We start from the raw sequence: 20,357 nt of genomic DNA on the forward strand, positions 1-20,357 counted from the left end.
ATATATATATATATATATATATATATATATATATATATATATATATATATATATATATATATATATATATATATATATATATTTTTTTTTTTTTTTTTTTATAATTGTGCATGTTACAGGATGAAAAACATCCTCCTATGGTCGGCTGCGGTAGTCCAGGCATGTCCTCCCACATGTTAACACCTCCAGCAATTATGTAAAAGAGACATTAACGACTACCGGGCATCTACATCTTCTGTAGCCGCTGTGCTTCGTGTATATATATATATATATATAGGCCACAAACTACAGGACTAGTCAGAATCAGATGTTGTCCGAGACAGACATGCTGGTCAGGAGAAAATACAAGAGATACTCCAAACACAAGATCACCTACCTGGGCCTGATCGCTTATATCATCTGGAGAGCGCCTGAGAAGAAATTAACGTTTTACGAGGTAAGCTCCAATTTATCACAGCTGACAACAACTTATTAAATAAAGCTAAATCAGACACATTTAGCCTATATCGCTTTAGCTTAACCGTCGTTTGTTTCCCTTCACCAGTTAATGAACGCGGTGACGATATTTGTGGATGGAGACAGAAAAGGTCTTGAGAATAATATCAGAGTGTGTTTATCGTCAAACAAGTGCTTCGTGAAGGTACGTGTCGTCGTGAAGCCCCCTTCTTCCGCGCACTGTTATTTTAATCAGGCGGCTCATGCTGGTTTTTTCGCCCCTCGTGTTTGCAGGTGCCTATAAATCCGGGGTCCCCGAATGCAAAGCGCAACTTCTGGAGAGTGGACGAAAGTGAAATCACCCCGAAGATACTGCGACGACACTTCGGCGGCCTGCGCCACGTCTCCCCCGCGAAGAATGAAACGGAAACCGGGGTCATCACCCGCGAACCCCCCGCGGCGGAGAAGAAGTTCAGCGGGCCGTTTTCGATAGAGTCCCTTCTGCGGCGGGAAAACGGCGCCCCCTCGAGGATCACACCTGGAACCGGGAGACCGGAAAACGCGTTTGGGGGCCTCACGAATTTTGACTGGCCCCGTGCAGACTTCACCAGATCATATTCACACGTTTATTTTCCTATCTACAGTCTGGGCCAAACGAATGAGGCCTGCGGTCGCTCCAGTGGATCCTTCAAGAAGATGCACTCAGTCTCTGAAGCGTCTTACCGTACAGCTCCTGAGAGCATCAGCCCATTCAATCCAGCTGTGGCCCGGATGTAAAATGCACTTAACATACACTTTTGCTAATGTTACTAATTTGCTACGCATTGTTGAAAATATCTACCAACTCCTCATTTTCCCAATAAAAAAAGTTTGTTTTTAAACTCAAGCGTTAGGTGGTGTGGGCGATCGGAAGACATTATTTTTAAGTGCAGTCTCAATCTTAATTTAAAGAAACCTTTTCCCGCTATAAAGCGTCTTCCTTTTGTGGAATAAAAAGGTTCCACTGTTGTCAAGGGTTCTATAAAAAACATTCCATTCAGACACAAAGACGAGATGATTCAAATAAAATTTATTGACCTCCAGCTTCCAGCAGTCAATATGCATGCAGATACAGGCTTCAGTCAAAATGATTTTTGGTTTTTTTTTTTTATCAAAGTTTCCCAACCTTTTCTTACAAAACTGCGTGCACCTTAAATAATCATTTCTGCAGCGTACAAACCACAAAAATACCAGTTTTACATTATCAAATACCGCACATAGAAAACATTTACAAAGCACAAGTATAAAATTACAGCTTCCCCCGTACAGCTCTCGTCTCCATTCTGTTTTTCCGAAACAGCGGCGCACTGTCAGCTCGAATCGTTTTCTAAAGGATTTGGGGGCTGCTTTTGCTCCGTTAAATCTTTGATCGTGCTCCGCCAAAAGTGCAAGACCGAAACTGAAGCGGGTTACATCGTTTTCAAAGTAGCTACATCTCTCGCGAAAGTCGAAGACCTGTCTTCTGCCGAGGTGAACATGTCTCGACCGTGTCTTGTGCTGCTCACGGTGACGTGAATAATACGAACGGCTGATCAATGGTGACAAGACGGGATCCGCTAACAGCTTCGCTACATGGGTGAGAAGACAGACTACGAATGACCGCGAAATAAATCAATTGCCGAAGACGGTCTCAAAATGACAAGGTTAACCATATAATCGTGATCGTATAATTTGTATGTTTTTTCCAAGTCTTGCTCATGTGTGATAACAAAAAAAGACAATGCGTGGCTCTTTGAGAAAATGAAGACAAACAATGCTTTCTCCGGATCGTTTTACAAATCTCAATAATGCGAATGACTAAAAACCGGCATGCATTGAATGTTAGATCTGACCTGTAGGCACAAGTAATACCTGATGTCTACCACAGCTTTACAGCAAAACCTAATGCTCAAATCAATTGTGATAGCAAACAGATGGATGTTGTGCTCATGTAAGCCTTTAAACATCAACACATATACTGGCTAAAGATGTTATTCTGCCCCTCGGACGCTGTGAAGCAAATCTGCTTTATGATACAATAGCATTAAATATTTAATACGTACATTCAAGTTAGTGATACTTCAGTATCATTATCAAAGCGAAAAGGCTTTCGGTAACGTGTCCAAGCCTTATAATAAACGAGCCACTGCCTTTCATCCAACAAACCACCCCTGCAAGATAAAGTCATTTTACAAAAATAAGATAAAAGCTCAATGTATCCTCGTTAAGTCTTTATATCCATTCACAAACGTAACAAAACTTCACAAGGGTTTAAAATATTAGCTCACCCCGAAAAAATAAAAAAAATTCAGCCTCAGGCCAGTCAAGACGTCGATGAGTTTGTTTTCAGTTTCGGAGCCTTGGACACTCTAGCGAATGGGTGCCGTCAGAATGACGTTGCAGTAATCCATCGATTAACGTCTTGGTGGCGATGAAAGACGCATGTTTGTAGGAAACATGTCCTTCATTAACGTCAAACCGTCCTCGTTGTTTTGTCTGAATCGGGAGAGAAATACGGACTGGAAGTGATGTTTTCCTCAGAGGATCTGTTGCTGAGCAGGGTTTCTCCAAGAAACAAACTCATCCTCATCTTGGATGGCCTGGGGATGACTACATTTTCATTTGAGGTGAATTATTCCTTTAACTGGCCCAGAAAGATGGGATTACATTCCTATTTGAAATCAAAGCAATCTGTCAACATTTATATACATTATACAGTACCCGACGAAGCAAAATTTTATTCTCAGTTGTACAATCTACTGTTGAACACCTCCAGCGGTTTCCACTAGGATTTCTGGCCCACACAGAAACGCTCCCTCTCAGGTTTATTCATCGTAACATCACGTTGCTATCTGCATTCAGTGAATTAAGATCATTCCCCAGTCAGCCTGGTGTCACTTACACTCACACATCAACCTCACATGCCACCAAACCGCCAAGAAGACCCTTCAGACCTCGCCAAGTATGAACTGAAAAGCATGAAGTGGTCTCGCACAGAAGAGCGTGATGTAGTTCAACACCGAGCATTTAAACAAACCAGATGCCGGCCACTTTTTCTGGTATCCTGGTCAAAAGTTACAACATCATACTCAAAAGATTTGTATTTACAGATTATCAACACATCACAGAAGCGTTTGTTAGCTGTATCCGATAACTGTCAGAACAAAACAGATCTGATCGTTCTCATTCCGTGGTAAAATATCAAAACGCATCCAAACCTGGAAGCGGCAAACCTAATAGTTTTTTTTGTTTTGTTTTGTTTTTTTTGTGAATGTTGCATTTGGTTTAGCTATGGACCGCAACAAACTACATCCATCCACTACACCTGAAAAAATAGAGCAGTACGGTACAAATATTCATGCATTCAGACTCTTTTCATTTTGCGAAAATGCAAGACCGGTAAGATTTTGTAACTACTTCATTGTACAGTAAAGGGACACGTATATTATCCCAAATTTCCAAGTACGTAAAATCACATAGAAAAAATATCAATATCTAATAGTCATTTCATATGTGTTTACCAAGGACAAACATTCAGCTGCAAATACAATTGGTTTTCAGTAAAGAGATACGATTTCATCTTAAGTTAGAATCAAGAAGTTGTTTTTTGTTGCTAATTTAACGTTAGTGAAATGGCGCGAAAACAATCGAACTTGTGCAAATACAAAAGAAGCGAGATACGCGTAGATGATAGCAGAAGGGCTGAAATGTAGCATTTTGTAAATATGCTAAATCTGGCATGGAGAAAAATACAGATTTTGCAGTTTCGGATGAAAGTAAGAAAGTGTAAAGCCCCATTTGTTTGGTCCAACTTATACTTTTGGCCTTACAGAAACCATTCAAATTCATATATAGTTAGTGTGCGCAATGTGGCGCCTGATTCATGTAAAAAATACAACTTCTTTGTGAACTGAAACATCTAAACGAACAGGGAAAAGATAAATAAAGACACGAGCAATGACTAAATGTTCCTCAGGATTTAGAGATAAATCTGTACATTTGAGCATGGCCATTCATTATGAAAGTTGAGGGTTTTATGGTGTCTACATCTTACCAAATGCATTGAAATGTGTGCATGTAAAGTGCATCGATGGAACGGCCGAGGAGAATTAAAACGAGGGATTTCGAGAGTATGGGATGCGAGGCACACTTTCTTATGAACATCCAGATGAATGGGGACATTTTGTGCTGTACATCTTGACCAGTGCATCTGCGACAGCGTGTACAAAAACGCAATGCTAAAATCCTCCGAACGCCCATGCAATTCAAAATGATAAATCAGATGAAACGTTTTGCCGATGGTCTCATAATCTGCCTTTAAAAGCGGACTGTCCAGAAAACCAAACGATAGAGTTTGTGCGCTTCCATCAAAGAGAGTTTAAACAGATTGAATTATACAAACGGCAAATGATCCATACGGGAACATATCAATGAAACGGTGTTCTGGTACTAAATGATAGTGTCACAAATGCCTTCTCCTCTGCAGAAGACGTGACTGATTTGACATGAATAAACCGGTGCGGAGATACTATGATATGTAAAGTGCCTTCTCTGTTTCTGATATATTCAGAGGAGCTACGAAAACCAATCTAGGAGGAGCGGGATGAATACTTCGTTTTTTTTTTCCTAGAGTGCTGCTTTCCTTCCGCAAGTCTCCATAACACAGAAGATCGACTGAAGAAACCGTCTAGAGCCACTCAGCTTCAGAGGCGAAGCTAAAGAAGACTGCTGATTGGACAGGAATAGTCACATGGTTCACAAACCAAAAAAAAAAGAGTGTCCAGGAGTATACCATTTGATTTGGGCTTCAAGATCCTGTTGAGAGAGCGACCCCATCACCAGTCCTCATATTGTTGCGTGTGTGTGGTTTTTTTTGTTCAGCGTGACCTCCTGAGAGTAACAGGTAACGGGAAAGGCCTTTAACAGTTCCAAATGCTGGTAGAAAGAAACCCAAAACTACTTGAGGCGGCAAAGTCTAACGGCGGCTCCAACTTCTCAGAAAGCTTCGCTACTTGTTACAAAAAAAGTTTTCTTGTTTTCCAGCGGACACCGTTTGGTCTATCCCACAATGCAGCTGTGTATGAGGGTTGCTGGTTTAACAGGACAGTTGGTTCGATTCCCTCGACCGCGTCTGCGGCTCGGTGCAAGTTGTGTTGTTCAGACAAAAAGTGAGATCGAAACATTAGCAAAATAAATAACCTACAGTCTATAAGTCCACGTAATTTTAAAGGCAAGCTTAAAATAGCACTTTACATATTTCGCGAGTTAACGTGCAGAATGCAGTCGATAGATACATAAACACAAATATCGATCTATATATTTATTTATTCAGCTCTCTGAAAACGCGAAAGAAAAAGTATACGCTACTTTATGCGACAGGAATCGTGTGCATTTCTAATAAATAACCTGACATGTGGAGTAAAGCCCTGCCCTTTAAACGTTTAATAGTGTATGTAGTCTAGAGGCACGATCACGCTTACCGAAATTTTACAGACGGATTCTAGTCGCTTTTATAGGAATCCATTTCGCGACGCAGGCTCCGCTCGTCTTCAAGCTGGTCATGCGCCAAAAGTTGCGTGCTATGAAAGTGACTCAATACATCGCTACACCATCGGCAACCGGAAATGGATTCCCCTGCCGACAAAATCCCGTCAGCGTGACCGCACCTTGCGAGTTCTTCTAACACGTCTCAGTTTTTTTGCATCTGACTCTGCTACATATCCATACTCTATAATATAACACTACAGATAATAAGAATTGCTTTGGTTTTTAAAAAATAAAACTTTGTTCGGGTTTTGGCATAGAGAAATGACTGACCCTCGGGGGGGGGGGAAACTACTAGTCTTGGAGAACCCATTCTTCTTCCTGTGTGACGTCGACACGAATGCTACATTGTCAGGAATATTTCTCGGCGGGTTTATTAAATGCCCTATTGGTTGACAGTGGATCTGTATGTAACTAGCTGTGGCTGCTTTTTCACCACCCTACGGCCCCGTGTTGCTGGTTACACCCATATCCATCTGCGAGGGTGTGTGTGTGTGTGTGTGTGTTCTATGTGTCACGCCTGATTTGTATCCAACTCTTAATATCTGTATCGGTAAAGAGGAGCGTTCCAGCCCCGGGCGAGTTGGCCGTATCTATCAGGGTGTGTGTGTTCATGCGCTTGGGGTCAGTGACGGGGTATATTGAACAAAGATACACACGTAGAGATAGAGGAGACGGGCATATTTAGGAGGGGACGTGGGGGTTTCTAGGTGCACGAGGGGCTGGTGGCGCTCTCGAGGGAGGACTGGGAGAGCCGGCGCGTCAGGGGCCCGATGCAGGGGTCCGCCAGAGAGGAGGTGGGGAAGAGCTTGTACCAGCCGCCCACCATCGAAGACAGATCCAAGTCATCCAGCAGGATCTGAGCCATTCCCATGAAACACTTGCTGTCCATGCGGCCGTAATCGCCCCACACGATCACCTGGAGAGGTCAAAGGTCACAAATGAGGGACAAGCACGTGGAGAGGTTGGTTACGATTTGTTTTGATATTTAAAAATGTCACCATGTCGTTTTTGTCCAGTGCACATTTTGTTATATAATTTACAAAATAAAAATTCTGCTGCGAAACAAAGTTTGGGGTCAGTAAGATTTATTATAAATATTATTAAGGAAATTCTATTTTCAGCAAGGACCCCTTTCGGCAAAAGGTGTAGTTAATACATATCATAATGGTACAAAACACGTCTTTCAAATAAATGCTGTCGTTTTTGAGTTTCTTATCATTAAAGAATCTTAAAAAAATCTTGAATCCAGTTTCCACAGAAATCTTAAGCATAACAATTGCTTTCAGCATTGATGGCAAAAAAATGTTACCTGAAATGTTACAAAAAACGAATAAATTACACGTTAAAATATATTCAAAAATACAAGAGTTGTTTTAAATTCTATAATATTTCACTGACGAAATACCTGCAGCACTTTCCCCTGCGGGCTCTCGTCAAACATCAGGGACTGCTGGAAGGTTGGATCCAGGGTTTTCTTCACCACTTTGGTTTTCTTCTTAGCCAGACACATTCCGTTCTCCAAGACGTAAACCTTTACGTACGTTGCTGATGAAGGAGAAAGCGCGCGATGACGAAACATGTTCCGTGAATAAACCGACCCGACTCAATCGTGTTTAAGCGTGGGTTACCTGGAATGTTCTTTGAGCCTGGTTTAGGGGTCAGACTTCGGGCCTGCGTGATCTCGACCTCTAACTGACCCCCTCTATCCACCACACCGATGTAAACATCGCCTGCGCAGAAGAAACCATTCGCTTATGAAAGCCTTCTTGCAATGGGATCAAACAACAGCAGGTGGAGACAAAGAACACGATACAACCTCCGCTCCACAGAGCGCCTGCCTTGACGTTTGATCATAAAAGAAGGAATTAGAAACTTATTATTATGTCGAACAAGTCAGTCAGGACCATTAGCTCCTAAAAAGCTTGGCATTTATCAGAGCTGGTGATTATGTAGATACCGATATAGCACTATCACTAGCACTGTGCTATATTATTTATACAGCTTATTTTGTGCATAACAGTATATGCACAAAATAAGCTTTAGCGCAAAAATACAGGTAAAATCAATTTGGACGAATGCTTTATATTAATATAGCATTGTACTCTATTTTCATGGATTATTCAGTGCACTACATTATACCCTGCATAGCAAGGTGCTCAACTTGATCATCTATTTGACAAATAATTCTTATTATTTTTGGCATATTTGGCACTTTATTCAGTTAATGGTACAAGACATTTTAATATGCAGTTAAAAATAAAATGACAAATAAGCCTTTTTCATTTACAGGATTGTAATATAAATGTAAGTTTCTGAAATGTTTTTGCATTTTTAATTACTTAATCTTAATTGCAGTTAGATAAAATGTTATATATATATATATATATATATATATATATATATATATATATATATTACTATAATACCATACTTCTATTGTCTTTTAAAATATGGTTTAAGTGTACTGTTGAATGCATTTATGACAAACTAAAATATCCTTTAATGTAATTTCTATTGAAACTTGCATGTCATGTATTTGAATATATTACTAATCGTAATACAAAAGTAGCAGTTTATTATTTAAAATGCATGAATGGACGTACTTAAATATAATTATATAACATTACCTTCTTACACGTAATTATAAGTAGCGATTTCCATACGAACCCAGAATAAAAATGCAAAGTGACATGAAGCTGGTAGTTGTGTCTGAGTGTGTTCTGGGCAGTATGCCGGGGTCTTACCCATCGGCGGTGTGGCTAATGTCTGCCGCCCCACTATCTGAGCGGGACCCAGACCGTCCAGGAAGTCGCTGAACTGGCTCTCAGGGCCTAGGCGAGTGGTGGGGAAGATGAAGCTGAAACACACCCGGAGAGAAGTGTCAAACGTGTGAGCGGTCAAACTCATCGATACGAAGCATTACGAAGTTTCTGAGCAGCACAATATACAGTGCCATTTACTGTGACAGTAGCTCACATTACACACGGACCTGACATAAACTGATTAATCAAAGTAATCAGATAGAAATTCAGTGCTGATAAAAAGATAAAAAATGTGTGCTGTCCAGTGATTTACATAAATTACATATATAATGCAAGCAAATAGTCTCATTTTGGATGCAACTAATCATTTGACAGCACTAATACACACACACACACACACACACACACATAGATAATTTATACATATACATATTTATACAAATCTTCCTTTTATTCCTTTACTTATTATTTAAACAAACATCAATTAGTTTCCTGATCATACTGCACCATATTTGAATTGTGACATTATTTTCATGGCATGTCCTGCAGTAATGTGAAACAAATACGTCATCACGTCATATTTTTAGAATTGTAAAATACTGCTGTCCTGCCTTTAATTCACGATCTAAAACCAAACCTAAAATGGGTTTAAGCTTACTGTACGCAAGATACGGCATCTTTTTTTCTTTTGGTGTAGAAATGTGGACATGTTTTGTGAGGTCGCAGTGATTAAATGTGCGAGGTGGTGGGTCACACTCACGTCCCATCAGAGCTGTTGCTGTTGGTGCTGCCATCTGTTGAGTCCTTACTGCCCTGCCGTGTGACACGGTTCCTCATCTCCACTGCGATGCCCGTCTCTGTGCTCCGCCGGATGGTGCTGCGCAGCTTCTTTGTTCCACCATCTACACAAGAGCACACACACACGCAATCCCGCTCACTTTTCATGATCAGGGTACCAAACTCCTGGGCCGAAACTCCTTAAAAATATATACACTCACTGGCCAGGTTAATCGGTTCAACTACAAATATCTAATCAACCAATCGCACGGCAACACCCCAGTGCAGACATGGTCAAGACGTTCTGGTGAAGTTCAACATTTACCAGATCTAGGTCCAACTGAGCACCTTTGAGATGTGGATCGAGGGATTTGCAGCCAGCTGCATAATGCTGTCATATCAATATAGAGAAGTGCCATGGAAAATTAAAGCAGTCCTGAAGGCAAAAGGGGGACCAGTCCCGTACTAGAAATGTATATCTAAGTGTGAGTGTATTTTTTCTTTTTCAAACAAATGTCGGAAAAGCTGTCTGTCAACTTCAGGAGGTCAAACTAAACAATCAACTGTTTCATTTGTATTCACTTTTAAGGGGTTTGCGGTTTGCAAAATATGCAAATGAACCTTTGCGTCATTTAACTTTTTATTAGCAATGCACATAAAATATCAGAAGAAAAAACTATTATTAATTAACACTTATGTATGTATATAAAATAAAGAGAGAAAATGCAATAATGGATAAATAGGTTGGAATTTTAGGTAGTAAATTTGAAATCAGATGTTATTTTTTAAAAGTATTTTTAATTTTTTATTTTAAAATAACATTTGAAATAGAAACATTAAATAATAAAATACATTTTAACTGAAATTAATGACTATATTACTATCTTCTTTATTATTATTAATAATTAAGAACGTATTCAATTTTAGATATAAATATTTCTCATTTTCATTTAGCTTAACTAGAGAAAAAAATAAAACAAACGCAGCGAAATGAACTAAACGAACTAAAATTAAAAAGAAACCATTTTTAATCTGATGATGTTAAACAATGGCGTCACAAGCCATAAGAAATTAGTTAATAGTAAACATTTTTAATGCAATTAATTAAATAATTTCAATCACTCAATATATTCAAATTGAAATGTAAACTCCTACAGATGAATGCCATGTAAAACCACACCGCATGAACAGCTCAAGTGTTTATGAAAAAGAAAGCTGAGCTTGTCATATCTCATACCAGCGGTCATTTACTCGGCTGCTAATGTAAACTCATCTGTACCCATCCTCTGTGTGACTTCCAGCTGTTTACAGCTGCTGAATTTAGCTGACATACTTCCCTGCCAAACAATCGATCCAGACATAGCAGAAGAGCATGAGGATCACTCAAACGCCTTTGCTTTTGTCCTCAAGCACCAAATATGGAAATCAGAAGAGATAAACCGCATGAAAATGGTGGTCAAACGTGTAACAAGACTAATCAAAAACACAGCAGGTGATAATAAACACTGCTAAATTTAACTCTCAAACCACAAACGGTGATGCTTCATGTTCCCAGGGGCTCCAGTTGGAAGTCACCGGGGAGTTGTAAAGTGCCACATCCATTACCAAGCGCACACTGGGGCGGTCCCCGAGCTTCTGAGCTCCAAAAGTGACAAGAAAAGGCAAAAGCACTGGCCGTCTAATGCATGCTGCACACAAAAACTGAGAGCACTTGTGGAAATAGCGAGCTCCGATCTGCCCGCCGGGAAACCATACTGCATTTACAGAGCACCGGGTTGATATTACGAGTGCTATTTACCAGGTTCTTGGCTTCACGTCTTTCAAAGACATTCAAAGTTTTGTTCGAGGCACTTAGGGCTAGCAGCAGGGTCGCTGAGCAGAATATGGGGTTCATCAGGTGCACATCGATTTTATTCTCCCTCAAACTCACCACAGTATTTTTTTATAAACATTCTTTCAAGTGAAATGTGAAAATTCGCTTGATTCTTGACACAACTGATCCTTTACAAAGTCCCGCCCCCTTAGTTACTGTTACACCATGTTCTCATACAGTGAAAAATACACCAGAGCAGCTTACTTATGTTTATTTTTTAAATAAAGCATGCAAAGTCTCAACTTTCAATTTTTTGGTCATTTTTTATGTAGTAAATATATTTATCTACAATATAAAAATATACATGTAAAATATATAAATATAAAAAATTGATGCTATGTGTGTATTTATGTATACATAACAAATATGCACAATTAAATATTAAATAATTGATTCTTGTGATCAATGTATTTAGAATATTTAACTAAAATAACAAATATATATTTTGAATATAATATTATAATGAATATAATATTTACTGAACAATATTATGTTTCTCGAATTAATCAAAATAAACGGGACATAGTAAAAACTTTATTAAAGTTTATTAAATTAAATATTAGTCAAAACATCAAAGTAGTGTTTTTCTCAATACTATTTTGCTTATGCTGCATAACTACACTGTTGCCTCTGTAGAGCTGCTTTACAGCAGAACTCAACATCTGCTTCATCGATTCGGTTATTTTCCTTTTTAGTACCGTGAAGCTACTTTGAAACAGTCTGTATTGTATAAAGTGCTACATAAAAAAGGCCCCCAGAAACAGTTTGGTGGTGTGTAGCCGTACACTATGGGAGCAGTGAAAAGCACATTTTCTTGAGGTGCGCCGTCAGCCCTGTTTTTCCCCCGCCGTAAGTCAAAGGTCTGGCCGTGAGAGACTCCGGGGTGTTTTTCTGTCAACCGTGCCACTGACTCTTTCAGATGTCCGTGAGTTTGTAGAATGATGGCAAGCGGCTCACAAACCTGGAAGATGCACCACGCAAGCGCATCCAGCAATCTGTTGCGATGATGGCCAAGCTGCTGACCTCACCATATAAAGTGAGAGAGCGGATGAGAGAGAGAGAGAGAGAGAAACAGGCTGCAGATCAACTGACGTTAAGAAAGAGATAAAGAGAAAAACATGGTGCTCCGATCTGTGCCAAAGATGACATCTCAGAGGTAATGTGAGGTGTCGAGCAACAGAGTGATAATTACATCCAGGATCAGATGAGAGCCAATAAGACAATGAGCCTTCTTAGTGTTTAAAGGGACAGTTCATTCAAATTCTGTCACCATACAAAACATGAGCGTTTTCCTTTTAAAAGAGCTCATCCGATAAGAGTCACATATCAGATGAGCACAAAAAAAGAGAAAAGAAGTTTGAGTTTTGGTCTATTACTGTATTGTAAACAAACGAAGTGTAAGAAGAACCGAGAGAGCGAACACTTCGAATAAAAGCTGTGTTTTGAACCTTCTTTTCATATTCAAAAACCATTAAAAAAAGTAGCACAGTTTCTACGAAAATCATGAAGCAGCACAACAGTTTTCAGCACAGATAATAATGAGAAATGCTCCTTGAGCAGCAAATCATTATATCTGAATGATATCTGAAAGACAAAAATACAAAATCCCAAACTTTGTAGAGTAGTGTATTTTAGTCAGATGGAACTATTTCATGTCAAAAGAGATGCATATGATCCAAAAGACAGTAATGTAATAAGAAACGGAGTATTTTGGAAATAAGAAATCCGTAGTAGCTCAGAATGGAGCTCCATATGAAATTAATTTCTACAAGGGGTTCGATAACATAAACAACAGCCAGACTGCAAATGATGGCACGCTCTAAACCGACACGGTGATATGAATCATCACAGCACTGTTGTTTCTGCAGAGAAGCACGCGCAGGCAGACCGCAGAACTGCAACGATTGCATTCCCAGCAGACACTTGCTTACTGTCACGGAGCTCACAGTCTTTAAAATAAAATAACTGCAAGAGCGGGCGCGAGACACAGAGAGAACGAGAACAGCTTTCTAAAAATACAGAGAGAACACGCACAGTGCGGGCCGCGGAGCAACAAGATCATTCACAGCCACCATTCACTGAGGTGTTCAATTAAATCTGAACTACATGCGATTGTGGAAAGACAGATGAGGCTAAAACGCCGCAGATGCTGTGGCAAGCAAATGTTTTCTGGAAATATAATAACATGCAACACGTACTTTGAGGGAGGGAAGAGATGATCCTACAGAGAGCAGGAACAGTCCGTGTGTGTGTGTGTGTGTGTGTGTGCAGTCTTTGTTTAAAGATGAAGAGTGTAATTTGTTTTTATCAGCATGTCTTAATTGGTTAGGATGTGTTTGTTTTATTCCAACAAAGCAAATGAAGAAAATTCAGAAACGGCAGTCATAAGTACGTACCACACATTGCCTGCCTGTGAGTAAATTAGGGTACTTGCGACTTTAAAATTTCGTAATTTGGAGAATACTTTAAATCTCACTTTAAATGTGACCTTGCATCCTAAGCGACTAAATAAAAATTTTAATCTTGCACTTTACATTGAGACTTAAAATCTCAATGTAAAGTTGCAACTTTATATACCGCAGTCTGTCTTTATTTCTCCTCAAACTTTATTTCGCAATCCGTTCATGCGCAGCTCTGACTAAACAACCATTACTCTTATTCCTGGCCCTTGTATAGAAAGAAACATATGCTGAGGGGTGAAAGCTTCCTCCAAGATGCTTATAAAACACATTTATATCCTATATATGGCTCTATCTCCTATCTATTTCTTTCACCCTCAGTCCTTGTCATTCGACAGCTATTCCCTTGTAGCCAAACGCCTACTCTGCCTGTTTCACCCAGAAGCCTCTCGCTACTGATCCACGGTAAATACCAGAACAGCGGGAGAGTCTGTCCTTTGGGACACTTTGATGAATTATTAAAGAGTGCGGCTCAGCTCAGGAGACGGCGAGGGATGGGCTTGGTTAGAACCGGGGCTAAGGGCAAGAGGTGCTAAAAAGATTCATCCAAGTCCACGTGACACCATCCCGAGAACGGCCGCGCTCCGCCTGTTTCTCAGAGCGAAATGCCAGGGCACGTGAGCAGACGCGCACAAGCCCGCCATGTTCACCTTCGCACGAAACCCGTTTCCACCTGCGGCTACGCTGAGTGGCGCATCAACGTTGTCATGCGCGCCGCCGACTGCCTCTAAAAAAGAGAAGCGCCCTGCGTGCCGGAGACACATCCTTCTGTCTGGTATCTGTGGCAACAGCCTGCTCTCCCCAGACAGATATCATGGGGTACAGACGTTTTAGATTAACTCGAGCTAAAAATACTGCCTTATCGCCCGACAGGACACAACTAATCAATGGCTGATATTTCAGGAAGATCTGAGCGTGGGTGGTCTGAGATGTGAAGCGGCCGTTGATGTGAAGGAGAATCTAATTAGGGGGCTTCCACAAAATAAACAGTTTATTCGCAGACTAAACACGTATCATGAAACAGAGCTCTATCATGAGGGTGGACTGCTGAGAGAGTGCTGTGATGGTATGCTCACCTGAGGTACTTTGGTATGTTAAGAACTGCTTACTATTACGCTGCATGTGTCGCATACAACCCGGCCTGATAAAAATAGCAACATCTTCATTTTCGTTACACTTCATTTTGATAGTCCACTTTAGACATTCTGCTAACTATAAGCAACTTTGGAACCACATGTCAGCAACATGTCTATTAATTCTTATTAATTTGCAACTACTTGTGTACTAACTCTCAGAGTAGACCGTTAGGGTAGGTTTAGGGTTAATAGAATAAGTTGACATGCACTTGCCAAGTTTCTGATAGTCAGTATGTTGCATGTTGTGGACCCTTCAAAATAAAGTGTTAGAAGATGTTAAGCAGAAAGTCTACCAATACTCTAATGACTGCTAGTTGACATGTAGTTGCTAAGTTACTTACTGTTAGCAGAAATTATAAAGTTTTTATGTGCCTTACTGCACGTTCGCCACAGTTTCAAAAAGAAATGTCCACTGTGTGGCTCTAAAACACAGGTTCAATATTGAACCCTGGCACATTTTTATTAAGTTGATATAGGTATGTTTTGCAGCTATCATGTTGGAGATATGTCCTACACCCAATCCAACCCACACCTACCTGATAGTGTTAACAAACGCAAAACTGATACAAAAACACAGTTGTTGACGCAGCGGCGGAGCTCCTCTCAAGTACATCTCAGTACTCCGCGATCTACCAAACAAAGCTACCGTCTATGAAAACACATAGTTACGAGTGACGCTAAGGTTCAAAAGCATCCGTCTTCAAATCTTCCAGCATATCAATAGTGCTCTGAAGTCATAACATAATAATCCTTAAGTAATTGTGCGAAAATTACACTTTATTAACAGAAACTGTAAACTTGTGTAAAAAGGAATAAAAGGTGTCGGAGTTCATTCATTTTGGAAACTGCCGTGATAAACATTAGCTAACGGTCTTTCATGTCGCTGTTTGCTCTCAAACTGAAGAGGTACAAGAAACGTATGCTTATGCTTCCAACTAATGCCGACAACGTAATATTTTACTACCAGCAATGCAGCCTTATGTCTGTAAGACATCCAGATGTTTTACAGATGCGGTTACTAAACTGTGGAGTCTAACGTTACCCAGGCCAATAACAATTTCAATCAGTGAAAGTGTAATGTAATGTAGGCCTGTAATGTTTGAATTGTAACAGCAATAAATATGTTGTGACCCACGAGAATGCATAGTTTCAGCTTATATTTTCAGCTTGTATATAATATATATATATATATGCAGTATGTATGTGTGTGTTTAAAAGGCCTTGGAATTGTACCCCCGTTCATCTTTGAAAGACTCTCAAAAAGGATATGTAAGTTTGCCTACCAAACTATAAACGTTTTATTTGTATGCTCTTGAGTCACTGCAGATGTATTTTTTAGTCTAACATAAGATACTGCTTCCTCCAAGGAACATTTCTATGACTTTCAGAGCAACAAAGACTTATTTAGTGGCGTACAAAGACCATGCAACGTAAATCCAACCTCCTCAACATCACAGAGGTCCTACATTATCAAGAACAACCAGAGCTTTAGATGACCAGTGATTCTCCACAACCCGCAGCTGATGTACTACAAAGGCTTCCTAAAGTCAAAGGACTGGTAAATACTAAATGTTATTAAAATATAATGTTACATTATGTCTCTGCAGCTGTCTTTTCTTTTTAATTAGATTTTGCAAGACTTCACATTGATGTTTGGATCAGAGCTTGCTTCGAGTTTCCTGTAAAAATGGAACAGAAGTATTAAAGAAAAAGTCATCCAGAAGGCCAGGAACCTTAAAGAGATCTGACACTACTGTCAATCCAGGTACAGTTAATGTCAAAATAGTAATGTTTTTATTTGAATCAATTTATCTTCTAGTTAAAGTTGTTTTGATTATTTACCAAAAGCATTTATCTTCAGGTCTGCTGAACAATAAGACATAGTTAATTCTTAAAATTTACTCTATTGCTAAACTCATCTGTAAATTCACGCTTTTTGAATGTTTTCTAACTATTTACATACATATAAAAACATGATTCATGTAAAATTCTATTAACCCTGTGACTTTGGAAATGCACAGTATGAAACTTTAGAATTGAGTTTTCTCTCCATCACACAACTAGAATAATTACCTCAGGAATCGTTTGGTACTTGTAAGATATTATGATACGCAATAAAACGTATTCATGCCATAAATAGACTGGTTTGAAATAACTACTGTTGTTTTCTGTCTCCTGAACAGGATAGCGACGTGGCTTCCCTAATTCTCCACAACCAGCTGGAAGAAAGCGGCCCAAGAACATCAAAAAGATGGAAAGGCAACCAATCATCTGGTCAAAGGTTTGTTAAGGCAACACTGTCTTATTTCAAATATTGTACTTAATGACTAATTTTAAACAAATAGTTTATAAAGGGGCATTTATGTTGTCTTTTAGTCATGCCAAAGCCTTGATGATCATCTCCTGACCTGAAAACCCCCAGCCATATCAAGGACTTAAAAAAACATTATCTTGGACAGAAAAGATCTGCCTTTGTCAGTCATTTACAGCTTCTTATGAGATGTTCAAGTCCCATTTTGTTTTCAGTTTGAAGTATGATGATGCTCTGTCCAGCCTGTATTTCATTTTGTTTCATTTAAATTCCCGCCAGCTTGTTTTTTTTTTATAATGCAGTGTGTTTTAATGTAACAGTGTTTTAAACAACTTTACTAAGCGGATTTAGCTGACACTTTGTATTAAATGTAAATGTTTTGCTGTTAGATTATACAGTATTTTATGACAGCAATTAATTTCAAAAGTGTGTCCGTGCATGGATTTTCGAAAGTTGTATGAATTTGTTTAAATAAAAGCAGTAAGTGAACAATATGGCATTCAGTGTCGTTATTTGCACATAAATTATATTGTGTGAATGAAATGTTAACTCTAAGTGTTAAATGTAACAATTTATCAGTGGTAAGGAGTTCATATTAAACTCAATTTTACAAGTTACAAGTACTCTCTGTATGATTATAATTTTAACTCCAGAAAGAGTAACATTTTTACTTTAAAAAAAGAGTTTGGGTTGATTTTCAGTAATGCATATTTGGTGATATTTGGTGACAAATATATTTCTGAGACTTCCTAAATGAAGCATTCAACAAAAACATTTATTGCAAAAACATGCTTTTTTTTTTTTAAATACTTTTTTTTAACAATGCGCAGTAAGTAGTCTCTTTGTAGTCTCTTCTGGAAAGCAATAATTCAATATGATTGTGGTGTATACAGTATACAGTATACTATATACAGTAATTATAATACCTAGGTAATAGCTAGGTACTGACCCTTAACCCAACCATTTGACAATGTAGCAAGTCTGTAGCAAGTATACTATAAAACAATAAAGCAATACGCAATAAGCATTACACTAGTATTCTATTCTGAGCACAGCCTCGGCCATTTGTCCATTTAATGACACAATAGCGAGATATGTTGCATTTTTCATCAGGGACCGAATGCATATGTTTCTCAACTGGCTTTGTGCCTCGTCGGCTGTCTTGACGCCTGCCTGAGAGACTCATTAGACCTCTCATCTCAGCAGGAGACACCCGTAACACATTATATACTGTTCCTCACATCTCCATGACGATGAGCATCGCTGATGAGAGACAGTGACTGATATGAAGTGGATGACAGCGAAGGACGGGGAGCCAGAGAGTAAACAGAGAGGAAGAGAGACGGGGTGCAGGGGACGAGTGCTGGGGTGGGGTTTCTATTTTTAAGTCTGTAGTCAGGAATATCTTTGCCGAGGGAAGGGGAACTGTGGAGCAGCAACAGACAACAAGCTCAGACAATGGATGGAGCTTTCTAGTGTGTTAAGAGCCTGTGTTCACGCACACCGTCGTATCAAAGAACGGTTTACCAAAAATGAACATTTGTTGAAAGTGCACTCGCTCTCAGGCCATCCATTTAGATGTAGATGAGTTTGTTTCTTCATCAGATCTGGTGGATCTTTAGCATTACATCATTTGCTCACCAATAGATCCTCTTGAAGTGAATGGGTGCAGTCAGAATGAGAGTCCAAGCAGCTGATAAAAACAGTAATCCACACCGCTCCAGTCCATCAGTTAATGTGAAATGAGAAGCTGCATGTCTGTACCAATCGAATCAATCAGTAACACATAGTTAACTATTTCTTCTAGCTATTGAATCGGGAGTGAAATAGACACTGATCAAGTATCATTTACAAGTGAAAACAAATACGTGGGTATTTTTTGATAGTAGATGGACTATCAATGGTAGAAGTGTTATTAAGCATTATAGCCTCTTATTTTGGTCAGAGGTAATGGTTTAAAATGTAAAACATCTTAATGATGGATTTGTTTCTTACAGACAAGCAGCTTTTCACATTAACTGATGGACTAAAGTGGAGTAGATTACTATTTTAACAGCTGTTTGGACTCTCATTCTGACCCATAAGATTGATTAGAGAGCAAGTGATGTAATGCTAATTTTTTTTTCCCAAACTTGTGCTGAAGGAGAAACAAACTCATTTACATCTTTAATGTTCTGAAGGTGACTACATTGCAACACGCATGAACTATTCCTATCAACTATTAACTTCATGAAGTATTTTAAATTTGGTGTGAGATGCAAAAGTCTTAAAGGTAACAAAGGTCTTAAAAGTATAGTGCCAAAAAAGAAGGAAAGGAAAGAGAGTGTCCAGGTAGATGAAGGCAAAGGTTGTGGTATCCTGATTGTGCTGTGGGACGTGAAGGTCAGGCTGTGCAGATGGTCGGTGGGTCCAGAGGCTCGGGACCAGGTGGTCATCATCTTCACACGGACAGGCTACATCTCAGCACTTCAGCCAATCGATGCATATTGTACAAAAACATTCTTCTGGGGGTAAAGTGTTATCAGTTAATCAAGTTTTGCGAGAAACGTCTGACTTGGTTGGAGAGCTGAACTGATGCAGAGTTAAAAACAGTCAAAAAACGTCTTGATGGATTTGTTTCTCATAAACCTGCAGCTTTTCACTTTGCGAGATGTCAACTGAAGGACTGGAGTGGTGTGTAATACGTGTGGATTATTGTAAAGTTGGGACTGTTCTGACGGCACCCATTTACCGCTGAGGATCCACTGGTGAGCAAATGATGTAACACTAATGTTCTATTCCCAAAAACAAACATCTTACATGGCCTTTAAGAAACCCGTTCCTGTTAGCTATAACAAGTAAAAAAACAACATGCCATTGATTTGTAGGAGCAAAGAGTCATCTTCCATCTTTCATTAGGACACACTGTTAATATATACAAGCAGGCGCCGGTTTACTCATTGATTTACACTCTTACTTGTTCTGTTTGTCTTCCGACACAAACAGTGTATATACAAAGGACACAGAGTACTAGCCAATTACATTCACTGGATGCAACAC

At 39.3% G+C, this 20,357-nt stretch overlaps 2 protein-coding genes across 2 annotated transcripts in view; one reads left to right on the forward strand and one right to left on the reverse strand.

The window, feature by feature from the left end:
• The first annotated feature begins 289 nt into the window (after window positions 1-289).
• On the forward strand, window positions 290-1,352 carry LOC122323266 (forkhead box protein H1-like). Its single transcript, XM_043216990.1, has 3 exons — window positions 290-436; window positions 545-640; window positions 730-1,352. The coding sequence occupies exons 1-3, from the start codon at window positions 308-310 to the stop codon at window positions 1,210-1,212; spliced, it is 708 nt and encodes a 235-aa protein (XP_043072925.1). The 5' UTR covers window positions 290-307; the 3' UTR covers window positions 1,213-1,352.
• Window positions 1,353-1,489: 137 nt separating this feature from the next.
• rims3 (regulating synaptic membrane exocytosis 3) overlaps window positions 1,490-20,357 on the reverse strand; it is a 56,104-nt gene continuing 37,236 nt past the window's right edge. The window contains exons 3-7 of the mRNA XM_043218143.1: window positions 9,523-9,664; window positions 8,745-8,857; window positions 7,629-7,730; window positions 7,406-7,545; window positions 1,490-6,916 (exon numbers count right to left, since the gene is read on the reverse strand). Of these exons, the coding sequence (XP_043074078.1) occupies window positions 6,704-6,916; window positions 7,406-7,545; window positions 7,629-7,730; window positions 8,745-8,857; window positions 9,523-9,664 (710 nt within the window). The 3' untranslated portion in view covers window positions 1,490-6,703. The remainder of the gene's footprint in view (window positions 6,917-7,405; window positions 7,546-7,628; window positions 7,731-8,744; window positions 8,858-9,522; window positions 9,665-20,357) is intronic.

Source organism: Puntigrus tetrazona, chromosome 19, assembly GCF_018831695.1.
Source record: "Puntigrus tetrazona isolate hp1 chromosome 19, ASM1883169v1, whole genome shotgun sequence".
Classification (NCBI taxonomy): domain Eukaryota; kingdom Metazoa; phylum Chordata; class Actinopteri; order Cypriniformes; family Cyprinidae; genus Puntigrus; species Puntigrus tetrazona.

Excerpts from the sequence above, each read along its gene's own strand:
- LOC122323266 (XM_043216990.1), top strand. The coding sequence starts at position 308 with ATGTTGTCCGAGACAGACATGCTGGTCAGGAGAAAATACAAGAGATAC. Across the intron at positions 437-544 it reads AGAAATTAACGTTTTACGAG|TTAATGAACGCGGTGACGAT; the intron begins GTAAGCTCCAAT and ends TCCCTTCACCAG. Across the intron at positions 641-729 it reads CAAACAAGTGCTTCGTGAAG|GTGCCTATAAATCCGGGGTC; the intron begins GTACGTGTCGTC and ends TCGTGTTTGCAG.